This window comes from Limulus polyphemus, unplaced genomic scaffold (assembly GCF_000517525.1).
Source record: "Limulus polyphemus unplaced genomic scaffold, Limulus_polyphemus-2.1.2 Scaffold44, whole genome shotgun sequence".
Taxonomy (NCBI): Eukaryota; Metazoa; Arthropoda; class Merostomata; order Xiphosura; family Limulidae; genus Limulus; species Limulus polyphemus.
The window spans coordinates 349000-367915 of record NW_013665654.1 but is presented as its reverse complement, the minus strand read 5'-3'; the positions used below and the strand labels follow the sequence as shown (position 1 = coordinate 367915).

General features: G+C 33.9%; 1 protein-coding gene across 3 annotated transcripts in view; it reads right to left on the bottom strand.

Annotated features, from left to right (window-relative positions):
• Positions 1–18916, bottom strand: part of LOC106462282 (hepatocyte growth factor receptor-like) — a 64940-nt gene that overhangs the window by 41157 nt on the left and 4867 nt on the right. The window contains exons 1-2 of one of the 3 annotated variants that reach the window (XM_022389592.1): positions 15916–15967; positions 4349–5917 (exon numbers count right to left, since the gene is read on the bottom strand). In XM_022389592.1, the coding sequence (XP_022245300.1) occupies positions 4349–5548 (1200 nt within the window). In that variant the 5' untranslated portion in view covers positions 5549–5917; positions 15916–15967. Of the gene's footprint in view, positions 1–4348; positions 5918–10000; positions 10231–15915; positions 15968–18916 lie in introns of those variants that run through there. The other 2 variants (XM_013922186.2, XM_022389598.1) reach the window with 2 other exon arrangements.

The window sequence follows — 18916 nt, the reverse complement described above, 5'->3', positions numbered from 1 at the left end:
CAAGCTTTTACTTGTTGTTAATTGATTGTTTAAACAACTCTATTCATTCAATAATATACATAACACTTGGGGACGGATATCATGATATGTTATAATCACTTGGAACTCGTTCTTGAATTGATTGTTTAAACAACTCTATTCATTCAATAATATACATAACACTTGGGGACGGATATCATGATATGTTATAATCACTTGGAACTTGTTCTTGAATTGATTGTTTAAACAACTCTATTCATTCAATAATATACATAACACTTGGGGACAATATCATGATATGTTATAATCACTTGGAACTTGTTCTTGAATTGATAAAAAAAAAGTTTCTAGGAAAAGGACAAATTAATGTTATCAGGAAAATTTTTAACGTTTTTTGTTTGATACGATAAAACAATGAAGAAACATTATTGTTGTTTTGGATATTCGCGCAAAGCTACACAAGGGCTATCTGCGCCAGTCGTTTTTAATTTTGAACTAATAAAATATAGGGCAGCTAGCTAGTCAACAGCACCTACCACCAACTCTTGGGCTACTCTAACCTTTTTTTGTTTTTGTATGGTGACGCGACGCAAACACTGGATCCTCGGAACCACAGTCCGACATGCTAACCACTAAGCAATGCCCGGTCCTTGGGTGAACGTGTTCTAGAATACTAATAAGTTGACTACAGTAGTAGGTTTCGCAATATACAATTATAAACTGTTACATACGAATAATATGTGTATCGATCTGGCATCCCTCTTAGAGAAATTCCTTGGTATATAAACAGTAAGTTTGCAAATCCCAACACTAAGATCTTGGGTTATATTCCTCGCGGTGGACAGAGCGCAGATAGCTCATTGTGTAACTTTTCTCAAAAAACAAAAAAATTCTTGGAGAACATAAATTTTCTGTTAATTTGTGTGGTACACCAACATAAATACAGCAATTTTATGCACCCATATATACACATGGTTATGTTAAAATTTAGTTGGCTTATTCTAACGTCCGTAAGTCGAGAAATAATAAACATAAAACTACAATCTTTGGATATAAAAGTAATGAGATGACGGGAAAAGTGATTCAATAGCTAAGAATAACAATCCCAGAGAACACTGATCAGGAGATTTGCATACTGAGAATCAAATAAAACCAGCATCACATTTGCCATAATTGATTCAAGAAAAGCCTCCTAATAGGTTGTAATTCAATGCTAAAATGTCTATTTCAATATATTACTAAAGCAATAACACTGGTACAGCATTAATATTCTGTTGACGTGAAAACTGGGAATGAAGAGAATCATGTAGCGATGGGGTTTATCGAAAGCTGATAAAGAAGTTATCAAATATTATTTGGTTTTGATGGAATTCGTAATAGTGCCACGCAACACCTGTTGAAGTTGTGGTGGAAAATAGAAAAACGGCGGTTGTTATTGAGGAAAGGAATCTTCAAAGGAAATGCAGCATCAATCAAGTTGCCAAGCGCAGAAGACTTCTACAATCAACTATTTGGAGGACCATGAGTAAGATACTGAGACCTTATCCTACAGGTTACAAATCACCCTTGAACTGATACAAGGACACTTGGACTTTGCACTCCAATTCCCGCAACACTTTTCTAGGCAACATCTTATTAACTGATGAGGCTTATTTTTATTTCTATTGGTAAACGAACACCACCTGTAAGTGTGTCATCTGTGAAGAATACACTCCATATATATTTGTGCAAAGGTCATTCCATAATGAAATGGTACAGTATGGGTTGTATTTAAAAACAAGTTTGTCATTTGGTCTCATTTCTTTGAAGAACCCACAAATAACGAACTTATAATTTTGAACGCTACAGATCCATGTTGAAACACGTTGTTCCTCAACTTCAGGTAGAGGAATTTTTAATACAACAATATCCACCCATAGCATGTTGCACAGACTGTCAAAACGTTCCTGGAACATACTTTCAGGAATCATGCAATTAGGTTAATTTCAAAACAAGTGACCAGCAGTCAGATAAGAATACCACACCAATGCAGTGTTGAAAATCTGGCAATATTGTTCATTTATATATCCCATTCTCTCACGAATGCAACCAATAATGGGCATGACCGATGAATCATGTTGGTTGTGTGAATTTATCAATCAGTGCCCTCAAATGACAGTTATCTTAGGCGCCGGAATCGTCTTTCCCAATGTCTCATTAGTTTGCCTGCTATGGACGTTAGTATAAGCCGATTAATTTCACATATTATGAAGAATCATGCAAAATACTATAAAACACATTCTCGTTAAGCAAATAGAATAATAGCAACAAAGCCATCTTATAAAATTATTCAGCGAAGTATAAATCAGGTAATAACTTATTAAAGTTCAAACGTCACCTTTTCCACTTTCACAGCTATAATAGCAATTACCCAAATAGATTGCATAGTCATGTTCAGTTAAAACATCGCCTGTTTCACCCCTGTAGATAAAGAGGTAAAGTTTTACTGGACCCTACAGCTAGGGTATTAGATTATGAATGTGTGGTTAAAATCATCCATTTCCCTCCTACAGATAAAGTAGTTGATTACAGATGTTAAATTGAAACGTCATCTTGTACAGCCCTACAGCTACAATAGTAGAATACAAATGAAAAATCAAAACGTCACCTCCTACAACCATACAGCTGTAATAGTAGACTACAGATGTTAAATTGAAACGTCATCTTGTACAGCCCTACTACAGCTACAACAGTAGAATACAAATGAAAAATCGAAACGTCACCTCCTACAACCATACAGCTGTAATAGTAGACTACAGATGTTAAATTGAAACGTCATCTTGTACAGCCCTACTACAGCTACAACAGTAGAATACAAATGAAAAATCGAAACGTCACCTCCTACAACCATACAGCTGTAATAGTAGACTACAGATGTGAAATTGAAAAGAAATCTCCTACAACCAAACAGCTAGAGTATTGAACTACAGATGAGAAATTGAAACATCATCGTCTACACACCTACAGGCTTAAAAGATACATTGCACGTGTTATGTTAAAATCGTTGTCTACTTCGCCCCAGCAACCAGAATATTAGGTTAAAAATCAAGGTGTTTCCTAAGTCACAAGAAGAAGAAGATACATTTAAACTAAAAACGTTGTTTTTCTCGCCCAAACAGCTAAATCAGTAGGTATGATGTTAAAACCTATGAGATTTTCCAGCTCCATCTGACCTAAATCCGCCCATGCATGTTATTTATTAATTTCGATAAATGACGTGCGTGGTTTAGTTGTTAGCGCATATGGAGTGTGAATTCGAGAGTTGATGGTTCGCAACTCGCTGTAACCAAAACATACTTTCCAGTTTGGAGTCGTGGATGTGCTGCGAGAGCGAGAGTCAAATCCCACTATTCGATCAGATAAGAAAAACCCAATAGGTGGCAATGTGTGTTATTGACCAGCTGATTCCTCTTTATTTTTTCAGTTCAAAATTATGAACATCTTCTGGAAAAAAAAAATTCGATAAGATGAACCGTTTTGCAGAAAACAGAGTGGAGTAGCAAAACATAGTTTGTTGAAACTATCGAAACACGTGCTTCAGCAGAAAAGTCAATTCTATACCTCACTACTATAAAGGCTTTGTTTAGTCTGAAGTTTCATTGGTGGTAGTGTCCAGAGGAGTGGAATTATCCGAAACTAATCTGGCCCACAGACACACTCCCAATGAAAGAATAGACCATTCAAAGCTTTTACTTGTTGTTGTCAAACAAATGTTAAACAGTGTAAAGCATAAACTACAAATCTCCATATTTAAATGTGTAGGAAACATTTCTTAACATTCTTAATTAGATTAAAAATACCTACAAATGAACTTGTTGAAAATAAGCCTATCAAACCGAAAAGTGTGAGCTAATAGCAAACCGTTTCATACTAATTCTATATAATTTATAATATACTTTCGAATTTCAGCATAATCACATTACTAGATCTTTTATAATAGTTTAATAATTATAAAGACAAATTTGACAACATGTAATTCCCAGACTTTCATATTTTAAAAGATAACTTTATGAAAAGAAAAACGAAAATCAGATCAATTATCGTTTTAAACGGAAAAGGTTGTCAATTCATCAATGCTTGGTAATCATTAATGTATTTATAGATCGATTAGAAATATAAAAGGCAGCATACTAAATATAAAATAATTAATTTCTTACCTAGTTTAATGTCTTCTAGCGATCAATTTGTGAATATAGAAGGCAGCATACTAAATCTATAAAATAATTAATTTCTGACATGTAACAATGTAGGAATCAAACTACTGTGCATTACTTTAAAACTCATTGGAACGAAATATGTACAAAACGTACTAAAAATAAATCATTCTTACTTGTTTGGTACACTCAACTGTAGTTCCTTCTAAAACCTCTAGGTGTTCAATGGTACGATTTCCTTGAAAACATTGTTGCACACCTGTTGTGAAGGCACTGATTATATCCGACATTGTAAATAAGCACAACTGTGATCCCTTAGTTTTGTCAAGCTGGTGACCATAAAGACTTGGCTGAGAGTAGGAAAAAGACACATAAACGGCTTTCTGAGCTTCGTTGCTATTTGTTTCCATGTAATGTGGCCCGAAATACGCAGCTGTTGCAATTGTGTAATCAAGCAAACCTGTGCATTTGATTGGTAATTCCGTGTATGAAAAAAATGTCACATCTTTTTGACATACACGTGCTAGGCGAGTTTCGTACACCCGGCTCTTCGGATTTTTTGGTTGTACAGTAACAAAATAAGAAAAGTTGTCATAACTGAAGCCATATATGTATTGAACGTCGTAACTCGGTTTGAACTTTTCGTGAATATCAATCCCAGTAATAGAAAATTCTGAACTGAATGTGTATTTAAACACAGCTCTTTTGTCTGGTGTGAATCTAATAGCTCTACTACCTACTGACATTGGAGACATATTAGGTTGTCTTCCGTCGTAAGATGATGCAGAATACAAAACATTTCCTGAGTTGGGTCCAGGTGCAAAAAAAGCAACAGTTGAGTTTCTACTAGCAATGTAACTAACAGTGTAATTTCCTGGGCCAATATCAATGAGATGGGATAAAATATTTGAAGAGTGAAAGCTACACGTACCTTGGAAGATAGTACCACAACTAAGTATAAAATCTTCGGTATCATTGATTTGTTTATAAAATAGAAGCACTTTGTTATCGTTGTCTTTAAAGTCTCGCTTGTGGTCACAATCATAGGGAATAGGATAGCAGTTCGAATTGTCAGCTTTGGGTCCAGTTTCAAAATTTTCCAAAACAAGCAAATCACTTGTTAATTTATATATCGCATTTCGACCACCTACGAAAACATTTCCCGACTCCCTCTGAACAATAACGCGATACAAAGGAGCTAACACATTACCATTGTTGAAACTCTTTAGGTTCTGCATCACATTTTTAATTTCGCCAGTCGCCAACATTATTTGAAAACTCACGAACATTGTGTTTATTATCCATCTACGTGAATGGGGTAAATAATCCATTTTTGTTTTGTTTTTTGGTTCACAAAAACAATAGTTCAAAAACATGAATTGATATTTTTTTGGTACTTGTCGTGCCGAAGACTGTAAAAACCTCAGTTATGTTAAATTGCAAAAACAAGGAAAGCAATCTTTTTTAAAAGTTATTATATACCATGCCAGATGGAATTGAAAGAACCTTTTCATTGGTTATTTTCATTGTAACAAATAAAACGCTTTGATTTGAAGACGTATTAACATCATTGCCATCGAACTTCAAAGTGGAAGAATTTTCAAGACCATACGCACGAATTATTTTTATTTTAAACGTATATCCAAGAGTGTTCATCAAAACTTCAGGGATACATAGACTAGTTTAATCCACCAGTAAACCTCAGATGAATTTTCTTATAAAATAATTTGTTCTTCTTAGGAATCCTGCAAGAAAGAGAGAGAAAAATCATATAAAACAATAAAATGTGAACCCAAATACGATTGTATTATGTAGGTTATTACAATTCATTTTTTCAAGAATTTAATAATATCAACTACTTACACAGATACGAGAAAAATTATTTGTTTTTAATTGCGCTGTGGCCAAGACAGGGATCATTCTCTGGCATAAGGTAACCAAAGCTACTAGATTTCCAGTGACTCAGTAGTAAGTCTGAAAATTTATAACGCTAAAAAACGGGATTCGATATCCATGGTAGACACAGCAAGGATAGCCCATTGTGTAGTTTTGTGCTTACGAACAACTTATTAATATCTGTATTCCGACCCAGAGTCTTTTAGTATCAATAAAAACGACTATTCCAAACATTTCTGTTTCTTTTTTGTATGTGCTTTTCTCAGAACTAACTAACAACAGGCTGTTTTGTCGCACAGTCTTTTAATAAGACTGTCATCTCTTACGGATATCTTTCTGACACAATATCCAAAACCATGACTTGTACATTTGAATTTAAAAGTCAAAAGTCCAGATAAAAAACATTGTATATGTAACTTACAATGTACATATAATTTCCTTTTACATTCATATATGTACATTTGTAAACGTACAGTATAGCGTACGTTATATATAACAATTTTAAATAAGCAAGTGAAAACCACAGCCGACATAAAATTATGTTTGAACGGCATATATCAGAAGTACATTTTGATGATGTTTGGTGGTCATAGGTTGAATGATGCTACCAAAATTTGATCGCTTTGGAAAATAATGTGTAACAGCTCTTTCCGATTCAAATATTCGCATACTCATATCATTGTGGATTTAGAAATTAAAAACCGGGGATATCCCTTGCACTTAATAGCTTTGGGAAACAAAAAAAAACACGGATCCATGTGGAGAAACCAGAACTATCCAGAAAAAACCTGCAACAAGTTGCACCCCAGCTGAGGTAACGAAAGTGTAACGTTTTGTAACAGGCGAGAATCCACAAAGGCCAGTGGCAAAAGCCTTCTACGTGCCTCAAGCAACAGTACGCAACATAATCAAGAAGCATTTCTGCTTGGAATAGTGACACAAGTTATTTTCTCGATAGATATGTATCCTCAAGCAGCTGGAGAATAAAACGGATATATATTACAAAAAGGCTTAGTTTTTGTCTGTCCTGAAAATGCACGCGCACTTCATTTCAACGGAAGTAAACAAAAGGCAGAAGTAAATATACGTTAGTGGACATTTCGTGTAATAAACGCCCGGCATGGCCAGGTGGTTAGGGCGCTCGACTCGCAATCTGAGGGTCGCGGGTTTGAATCCCAGTCACACCAAACATGCTCGCCCTTTCAGCCGTGGGGGCGTTATAATGTGACGGTCAATTCCACTATTCGTTGGTAAAATAGTAGCCCAAGAGTTGGCGGTGGGTGGTGATGACTAGCTGCCTTCCCTCTAGTCTTACACTGCTAAATTAGGGACGGCTAGCGCAAATAGCCCTAGTGTAGCTTTTCGCGAAATTCAAAACAAATAACTAAGTATAATAACATATTAAAGCTTATCAAAGTTTTAAAAAGGTATAAGATTAGGTCGTAGAATAAGATTATAACATTATTTATTGATACTATTAAGTATGGTAAGGCTTAGCCCTAAACATAAACGCAAAAAACATACACACTTGTGATGCTAATTTATCTTTTTATCGAATATAGGCCGTACTTAATTAAGGTTTAACTAATGTTAGGCTTAATGCAACTGGACTTAGAGATTTCGGTGTCTGCGATTAGAATTAATTTGTATTATTCTAGAAATAGTGTATTTAAAGAAGTTATGTTGCAATAAAGATACTAATTTACCGCAAATGTTTTGCGGGTCTCTGCTAGTTCATCCTATTTGGTACTAAAATGCAGCATCTATGGATATCTGTGCAATGGGACTGATGACACTATGTGGTCTCCAATTTAGATTAGACACTGCTCGATCATTAGACAGTGCGTTAGATTAGGCTTCAGATTAGAAAGTTTGTGATTCCCATCTTCCCACAGTACATGATCCTTTTCAGGTTTAATAAAGATTTTCGAGCTTCAAATTCAACACTTCTTGCCCTTAGTATCAGCGATTTTAGTCTTGGATTAAATGTAATGACTAGGGAGTGTGTCTACTGAAATCCTTGTCTTTTCGAAATCCTTTAGTCATTCTCAAGGTTCAACACGTACTTCAAACTTTTTAGCTTGTATTTTAATTATGCATTCTTAACGTTAAGTTCCTTGCAAGTCTGCACAATGCGCAAATAAGAACGGAAGTATATGAGGCGTGGTAGTTTACAGAAAAGTGAATCATCTTTTATGTGGAATGCCCAGCAAAGATAAAGCTGTGATTAGCTGTAACTAAATATATATACATACAACTCCATGTTTTTCCTGTTCTTGATGCAGATACCAAACTTATATGAAGACCCATAGAACACTGAAAGGGAAAGAGTGTCTTACAGTTGTTCTTAGATTTTAGAAAACATGCCCATACATACTATTAACTATAAAGCTATATCTTATTTATTTTTAAAACAAAAATAGAATATTCCTCGAAAATTGTAGCGCAACAAATTATATATATATATAGTAACAAGATGTTTCAACATCACATGTTCCTTCCTTCACTACTGTACTGCATTGCGTTTACCAGTCCAGTTGCATATCTGTCAAACTACCCAGAGCCATAATAGTGAAATAACAGTTTCGATTAGATAGGTATAACGAGACAAGAAACAAAGAGCTTGTTATAAGACGTTACTAACGCAATCTGTCGTTGTTCCTTATTTTGAACTGCCGACTAGAGGGAAAGAAACCGTCCAGCAGCACCCACCTCTTACTCTTGGACCACTCTTTTACCAACGAATAGTGGGATTGACATCGCATTAATACTTCCTCACGGTTCAGAGGGTAGGCATACTCGGAATAAAATACATCCATATTGTGCGTAGATACTTTGACTACTAATTGTTTCTTTGTTTGTTGTCAAGCGGAAAGTTGCATAATAAGCTGTCTGTTCTGTACCCACCACAGGTATCGAAACCCAGTTTTCAACGTTATGATATTTAAGAATTACCGCTGATCTACTGGGGAAGGGAGCTTGACTACCTATGTTTCCCTAAATCAATCAAAAATAACATTTAAAAGGAGTAATAACTTGATTTCTAGCCCAAATTATTATCTTTATTTCAATAAAGTTTGGCCGGGTGTAACCTAGTTGGAAGCATGTCCAGTCTATAAATCCGGGGATTCATGGTTTGCGTTCCGTTGATATACAATCTCGCTCCCCACTTTGGTACCTTCCTTAAGATATAAGAGTAACTGACAAAACTCACTATTCGGCTAGACAAGAGTAATCCAAGGATTGGCGATGGATACCATTGACTATCTGCCTTTCCGTCTATCAGTGCAAAATTAGACGGCTTTGCGTCGAAAACCCTTTATGTACTTGTGCTCGAAAAACTCTTAAAACATAGTAAGAAAAGAGAGACCTTTCTTTAAATTCACATGCAGGTTATCTGGAAATTTGTTTCTATCCGTTTCACACATGGTTGGTTAAAAATAACTTATCAAGTCTGATATATATATATATATATTCATAAGCACCAACGGTTTTTCACCAAGTACTGATGGAGCAGTTAGTAAAGCATTCATTTACGAATTCATTTGAAAATCTAAAAAAGTACAAAATGTCTTAGAAAAAATATTAACGTTCTGAAGTAACATACGCACTGTATCATAAATGAAGGTACATACTGTATTTGCTCCTCAAAACACGATAACAAATTTCTGTACAGTTGCAGTATTTATTTTTTCAATTAAGCGACATGAGTTCAAACACTACGAGGACGAAAGGGATGTGGCCTACGTAAGAAATCATTGTGTAAATTGACTTCAAACATTTACGAAAGGAACTTCTGTTTTTTGAGATATCTTGGCTTCATATTCCTTAGAACTGAAATATTTTCTATCTTTTCTAAAAAAAACTGCTCCCTGTAGATCTTTTTGGCCAAACAGCCTGATACCCTCAACAAAACTCAAATGTTTGCTTACCTCATTCAGAAGGCACCCTCAATCTTAACTGACGCGTCATGACTCGTTTTGTCCTTTAGACAGATTATAAGCCGGGCATTTTGTTTTCCATTTGTATGTTGTTAGTAAAAGTAATGTCACACTCCACAGTCCCCATTTTATTCACCTGAACATAAATCAGTATATGCACCGTCATACACACACGTTATTTTATATACGCATTCGAGATTCTTTAATTCAAGAATGTAGAAATACTTCCAAGCATGTAGTTTATAGTTAACGTTCAGTAAACCATGAATTGGAAGCAAGTTGACTAGTTCGAATATTTGTCAGTAGATGGCAGGATACGAATATGGGCCAGAAAGTCAGGTCAAAATGAAAGAGAATCGAGCCAGCCTTGCAAGAAGTATATTATTAAGAAGGTCGCCACCTACATACAACCAATGAGTGTATGTGTGTATATACAGGTATATTGTTTTAAAAAACTTAATAGGTTACACAACACTGATTTATATAGCTTACCATAATGTATAAATTACTTAAAGCCTGACCACAGGATATGTGTAGGGTTAGTGCGCAGTCATCCGGTGTATGGTAGAAATCTAGAGTGACTAAACTACTTGGAAGAAAGAGAGGAAAAAAAGAGAAAAGAAGCGCAATTGGTGGGTAAGGCTTCCATCTCCATAAAGTTGAAGTTGTGAATCATAAATCCTTGTCTTTTTGTTATATCATTTTTTCATTCACACATAGTTGTAAGGAATCATCATGAAATAACGTACGTAGTTCAGTTTCCATAAAACAATAGAATATAAAAAGAAGTAAGATTATTCCTCCTAATGCTAGGAACGCTGTCAAGGGATCGATAAATAGAAGCTATATGACTTGTTTTTGGTCCAACATATCTTATTAAAATTCAGTTTGAGAATAATGCTAATATTAAATACCATCAAATCAAAATAATTTAACAACTTACTTGGTTGCAGTAGAAACTATACCAAGTTATTAATGTTAAAAGCAACAAGAGTGCAAGTTTAAACGAGTCTTGAAAACTTTTTAATTCTAATCTTCACGTCACATTCCTATTACGGGAACACAACAGCAACAAAGGACTTAATTTGACGTTTTCTCTAACTCCTGTTTTATTGATTTATCAAAATTTGGAATTTCTTTGAATAATATTTATAAAACTTATAAAATACTGTAGTTAATGATGAATTGGAAGCAACGACCAAATAATTTCCAAATAACGATATACAAATCTGTTTGTAGGGTGTATTTTTTTGAATTTCTCAACTTCGATTGGAACTCTCTTCAGGAAGTTAAAAATATTAGTATCACATGTGCATCGAAACTTTAAATTTTATAACAACTGTACAAGTAGTTAAATAACGGAAAGTGTTATAGATATAATTATGTTTCAGTGGATACAAAGCATTTTTTTTTCAGTTTTCATGGTAATCGACATTATTCCAATTGGCATATAAATAACAAGTCTTTGAGGACCATTTTCTATCTATACCAGTATACAAAGGAAAATTAGTACTTAATTTTCTAAGTGTTTATAACAACAAAAAGTGTGAAGTTAAGATACTTGAATTTTAAAATGATATACTGACTAATAAACTTTTACAAATTTACCATTATTAAAGTACTGTAAAAACTATATAATTGAAATATTAATATAAGAAGTAACTCACGAAAGTAGAAAATAAAGTGTTACAGGTTCAATCTCAACAAAAAATAAAAGACTATATTGTTCAACATGTGCAGCGCAAAATTACCTCTAACAATTTGCTTTTAAAACAGTGTTCAAAAACATCTCGGTTAACATATGTGGTGGCCTCACGGTCTTTCAAAGTTTTTTTATTGGGGAATTCAGCAAATGCTAACCTTGGATCGTAATAAGCCTTTCCACATCCAATGAGTAAAACCACTATACAATTATATTTAATCATCGTATTTAAAGTTGTGTTATGCATAGTGTTTGTGTATATATACATTTATAAACAATTCGTGGAACGTCGAATGTAGACACTAAACAATTGAGGAAGTAAAAAATATTTTTGTTTGAGCAGTGTGCACAATAAACGACAGACAAACATCACACATACATTCAAAGCATGGGAGTAAGGGCAAAGGAGTGTAAAAACAAGTACCTACAATGTATATAATTTCATTAAACGCCTAAACATTTAATGTAGTAGGAACACAAAAAATTTACTACTGAATAAAGGTAGACAGTAATGAGATATTTCACTAGATTGCTTGTTTTGTTTGTTTTGAATTTCGCGCAAAGCTACACGAGGGCTATCTGCGCTAGCCGTCCCTAATTTAGCAGTGTAAGACGAGAGGAAAGGCAGCTAGTCATCATCACCCACCGCCAACTCTTGGGCTACTCTTTTACCAACAAATAGTGGGATTGACCTTCACATTATAACGCCCCCACGGCTGAAAAGGCGAGCATGTTTGGTGGGACGGGAATGCGAACTCGCGACCCGCAGATTGCGAGTCGAGCGTCCTAACCACCTGGCCATGCCGGGTCCCTTTCACTAGAAATACGTAATGATGGAAAAAGGGATTTGTTCCCCTGATGATACACCGGTAAATCTACGGACTTGCAACACTAAAACCGGGGATCGATTCCCCATGGTAAATAATCCAATGTGGCTTTGCTCTAAAAATACGTACATAAAGGTATTTTAAAATGGGTTCATCAGATTAATAAACATGAAAACTATTTAAAAGCACACTATATTACTCATACTTTTTGTTTCTCTTGGAGTATCGTGACTGTCCTTAGTTATAGTGTATTATGTTAAAATTTGAAAGTCGCAAGTAAACGTTTTTATATATGTGCTTCATTTCTTTCGTTCTTCTTTTTTTGTAACTCGATATTTTTATTATCTCTCAGAAGTTGTCAAGATGTTGTCATGGTTTCGTCAATGGATATTTTTGTATATATATACAAGGAAACGGGTGTCATTTGCTGAAGAAAGCGATTAATAAAAACGAAACAATATAAAAATGACTTTAAAATATTTTAAAAAACTCTTTATTTGTTACTGTTAACTTAAATTAAATAAATAACAATAAAAATACATAAAAGCATAAAATACCGGTTTCGTATCATCCAGGATACTCTTCAGCTTCTACAATAAGGTTTGCTCGAACAAGATCTACTTAATAATGTAAAACTTCCCGCGGTTTTCCTTAGAGCTTCATATATGTTTTAAACTCCCTCTATATATTAAACTATGTAACATTTAATGTGGTTTTGAATTTATTAATAAAATAGTTTTCATACAATAATCTCTTATTCTTTTCACAAGAATACCAAGTTGGAAATATTTGGAAAAAAGGTTCTTCTAAAATATTATATTTTTCTATAATACACTTATTAATGTGTTCATTAAAACAGGTAATAGGCTATTATTTGCATTTCTGGCATTCTTTTGAATTTATTAATAAAATAGTTTCATACAGTAATCTGTTATTCTTTTCACAAGAATACCAAGTTGGAAATATTTGGAAAAAAGGTTCTTCTAAAATATTATATTTTTCTATAATACACTTATTAATGTGTTCATTAAAACAGGTAATGGGCTATTATTTGCATTTCTGACATGAGATTTGTGTAAATTTATTGTCAAACGTAAATTTTCTGTTTCTTCAACATATAATTGTTTACAACAAATACAAGATAATACATAAACAACATTATGTGAAATATAACTGAATATAATGTTTATAAAAAAACATTTTCTCCCCAGTAGGGCCTGTAATATATTTAGTGTATATAATATAACATCTAAAGTACGAAGTTATACAAGAGATGATATTGATTTTATTGATCACTTACTAGATAAAATTGATTTAAAAAATATGTTAATATTATTATATGTTATTTCTCTTTATCCAAGTATTAAGTATGAATGAGGTATAAAAGCTTTTGAGTATTATTTAGATAGATATGCAGATTTATTACATCCACGTTTTAATAAAGAAGTAATAATTTATATATATAATTTACTATACATCAATAAATCTCTGGAACAAAAGTGGCTTCAGCTTTTGCCGCTTTAATGATGGGATATTTTGAAATTGAAATGTTCAATAGTTTATCAAATTATTTTGATAGTAGTTATATTAATTACTTGAAGCAAAATTGTAAAAGGTTTCTAGATGGTTATTTTCTATTATGGAACAGATCCTTTGATTTTGGGATATTTTTTGAAAATCTGAATCAATTAACCATAACATAATCTTTACTTTAGAAATGAGTAATTTAGGTTTAACCTTTTTAGATATATGAATTATAAAAAAGGTTTGTTTGTTTTTGAATTTCGCGCAAAGCTACACGAGGGCTAGCCGTCCCTAATTTAGCAGTGTAAGACTAGAGGGAAGGCAGCTTGGGCTACTCTTTTACAACGAATAGTGGGATTGACTGTAACAATATAACGCCCCCACGGCTGAAAGAGCGTGACGGGGATTCGAACCCGCGACCCTCAGATTGCAAGTCGAGTGCCGTAACCACCTGGCCATGCCAGGCCTATAAAAAAGTAAAATTGAAACGGATTTATATAACAAACCTACTAATTCATACCAGTATTTTGATTTTTATAGTAATCATCCTATACATACTAAATTAAATATTCCGCTTTGCCTAGCTTAAATAATTTTTTCTATCGTTTCTCGCACGGAAGTTCAACAACACAAACTGATTGAATTAAAATCTAACCTTAGAAATTGTCATTATCCGAAATGTGTAATAGAGAGAGGTTTTAAGTTAATTAAGATTAAAAAAAGAAACAAATAATAATAATATTAAAGAAGAACAAATTATTTTTCTTTATAATATCGCATTACCTTGGAATTAATATTAATGATATCCAAAACGAATAGGAAATATTTTCAGATAAAACTCTAATAAAAGCTAAGTTTGAAAATAATCAAATCTTATTATCACGAAGACAAGATAAAAATTTATGTACTATCTTAAATCAGATAAATAAAGTATAGAAATCTGATGAAAGTATTTTTCCCTGCAGTAAACCAAATTGTTATATTTGTGGGAAAAGTTATATTACATACACTAAATATATTACAGGCCCTACTGGGGAGAAAATGCTTTTTTTTTATAAACTCTATATTCAGTTATATTTCACATAATGTTGTTTATGTATTATCTTGTATTTGTTGTAAACAACTATATGTTGAAGAAACAGAAAATTTACGTTTGACAATAAATTTACACAAATCTCATGCCAGAAATGCAAATAATAGCCCATTACCTGTTTTAATGAACACATTAATAAGTGTATTATAGAAAAACATAATATTTTAGAAGAACCTTTTTTCCAAATATTTCCCTTTTTTAGTATTCTCGTTAAAAGAGTCATTTTTATATTGTTTCATTCATATACAGTATGTTCTCAATTATCAGAGTAACCTAGGCTATACTTTTATAACTTAAATCACAAACATCTGATAACCCGAACGCTTTCGAAAGCGTTCGGGTTATTGGGTTTCTTGTTTTCTGGTTTATCTTGTATCGATCTTACGTGATTTCTAAGCATTATACTTTTAACACTTTAGGTAATAGATCTGACATAACCTGGTGGTTAAGGCGTTCCACTCGCAAGCTGAGGGTCGCGGGGTCGAATACCTATCACCCAACATGGTCGCCCTTTCAGCCGTGAGGGCGTTATAATGTGACAGTCAATCCTACTATTCGTTGGTAAAGGAGTAGCCCAAAGTTGGCGGTGGTTGTTGTCATCTAGCTGCCTTCCCTCTAGTCTATTATCACTGCTCAATTAGGAACTGCTAGCGCAGATAGCCGTCATGCAGTTTTGTGCGACATTCAAATTTAATTATCTTTAAAGTTAAGTTTACCTTATATAAAATATATTGGTTACAAAACACTCTTTATAACTTACCCATTTCTTAAGGTGTTTCATTCAACGTCTTATACACAAAACATTTCAATTAACTTTGGCATTTAAATCAGAATTAGCCCACCACCACGAAACTACGTGCGCCCAACACTTAGCATGGGATAGTACTTGTCCTAGACTGAATACGTAATACACAATGAATTAACTTAAACGGTTTTGTCGTTTTTCTGCTAAACTTCTCGTCATGAATGGATAAATAGACCGGAAGTGGTATGATGGTAGAAACTTTTTTTTACTATTTCTCGTTAGTGGTGGAAGTCACGTGAGTACATTACATGCTTCATTGTTCTAGGTTATATCATTATCAAGGTATCTCGTAGGATTTTTGTGTATGTATCAATGTTATACCGTTTGTAATTATTACAAATGCGAGGCCTAACACTGAAACTTTAAAATATACAAATCACCTTCAAATGTTACATAATAAATCGATATAAATGTAGTATACGTCTTTTGATTCAAAATAACTCAATATATATATTGCGTTTTCAGAAAGACGAAGATCTCTTTTCCAAAATCGCTTAGGTATTCGAGTTTTTAGTTTGTTTTTCAATTAACTGGATTAAATTATTCTTTTGTGATTCTGCGTATTTTTCAAGCACCATGAATTTGGTGAATATGTACTCGTTTGGAAAGTATCACTCTACAGTATCACACGTCGGTAAGTAAATTCATTAGAATAATAGAGCGTACAAATAAATTATAGAATACCCTTTTAAATTGTACAGTTTGAATAAGCTTTAATTATTTAACATAAATGTATCCTTGCATGATGTTCTACTCGTACTTCAGTCATCCTATGATAAGCGAATAAAACTTAATAACCTTGTAAACACAGGTCAGTAGAAATAACAATAGATCTGTGTAGTATGCAAGCATACCAGGCGTTTTCTACCTTCTTATTTTAATACACAACTTTTTTAGCTATAAAACTGCGTCTTAACGATGAAGTTTGTTTATTATTATTTGTAAATAAGCACAAAGCTACACAAAGGGCTATCTGTGCTCTGCCCACCACGGGTATCGAAACCCGGATTCTAGCGTTGTAAGTCCGCAGACATACCGCTGTGCTACTGGAGGGCATGAAGTTTGTCAGTATAGTGTTTGGATGAGAATTAGTCACATGACTAGAGTTAATTGCTTTGTGTAAATCTGATATTGCCGATTCAACTAAGTCACGTGAGATTTAGACAGCCTTGAACATCAGTTGAGTGAGTCAATCAGCTTGGAAATAACTCTAGAACTAGTAGAAGAAGGCCTGATCAATTCACAACTACAGTAAAGACGACAACGCGTACAACGCAAGTACACACTGTGTTTATATTTGAACTAGTAACTTGTTTTTTGTTTGTTTTTGAATTTTGCGCTAAGCTACACGAGGGCTATCTGCGCTAGCCGTCCCTAATTTTGCAGTGTAAGACTAGAGGGAATGCAGCTAGTCATCACCACCCACCGCCAACTCTTGGGCTACTCTTTTACAAACGAATAGTGGGATTGTCAGTCACATTATAACGCCCCCACGGCTGAAAGGGCGAGCATGTTTGGTGTGATGGGGATTCGAACCCGCAGAATGCGAGTCGAGCGCCCTAACCACCTGGCCATGCCGGGCCATATGACAAACATTTAAAACTACCTTTATGAAGGCTAAAGAATAGATTTTATGCTGCAAACGAACTTCTCCCTTTTGTTTAAGCCTCCCAGTAGCTCAGCAGCAGGTTTGTAGGCTTACGACGTTAAATATAGGGTTTCAATACTCATAGTGAGCAGAACACAATAGCCCTTTTTGTAGATTTGTGCTTAACCAAAACAAAACCTTTTGTTTACCTTTATTTTGAAATTATAGAACACTGAATAAACTCTATGGGTGTGTGACTTCAACATCTATTTTACTACCCTCGTGATGATCTCTTGATTTCTCAATTAACTAACCAGTTACATAGATATAGAAACTATACCAATGGAACAGTTTCTTTACATGTTATAAACCTTTAGGACACTTTTAGAAGTTACTATTTTGTTTTATAACATGAATATTTATTAACTGTTTTTAACCATTGTTACATTCTATTTGGTACAATGAAGGACGCTTTTAAGCAGTCAGGCAGTATCTTAGGCCTATCTTGGAGAGGTATAAAAAGCCATCTTGTCTTCCATCGATGAAGTTATTCATCAAAAATATCAGGATTTGGCAAATTTTCTTTGTTAAAATCTATAGCCTGTCTGATATCAGAGATAGAAAACTCTTATGTGAGTTTTGATGGCCTAAGTTTCTGAATTGATTCTGCTTGCTTAACATAATCAAATTTGGAGGAAAGATTACTAATAATGTGATCAAGAAGAGGAATATGTACTGCTTTCTTAAAGTAATCCTCCACGGAACTATATTCTACATTTGCGCGTTGAGCTTGTGGTTGACTAACTCGTGGCATGCTAGCATTAATATTATATTTGTTTACAATACCACTGCTGTGCTTGAAGATACTAATTTTTCATCAGAAGAATGTAAACTATGTAGACAACGTTAAATACCATAAGCAGCTGCGCTATAACTATATAAGCATAATTTTTTTTAAATCACAAAAATAGGAGATTCGGTCGAAACCTCCCCCTGCGTATGTGCGTGATGTTTATTTCTGGACACGTATGTGAGTTATGTATCAATTTCAAAAGAATCCAGTTAATAGTTTGCTATATAACATTTACAGATAGGAATAAGACTGATAGTGTGATACCTCAAGTCTTACTTCCACATAACCATACCTTTTATTCTTCCCTCTTAATACCATTTGTGTGTGTGTGTGAACTACTGAATTTGTCTGTTACAACATTAGATTCAAAAATCATACTACATCACATTAGTTTTAAAATCCATAACACCAGACTGCTAGAACACAATGACAATTCTTGAAGATAGGTTTCATATGCGGAAACATGTGTTAGCTGAGTTCTTGCACAGATCTGAAAATATAACGCTGATAAACGG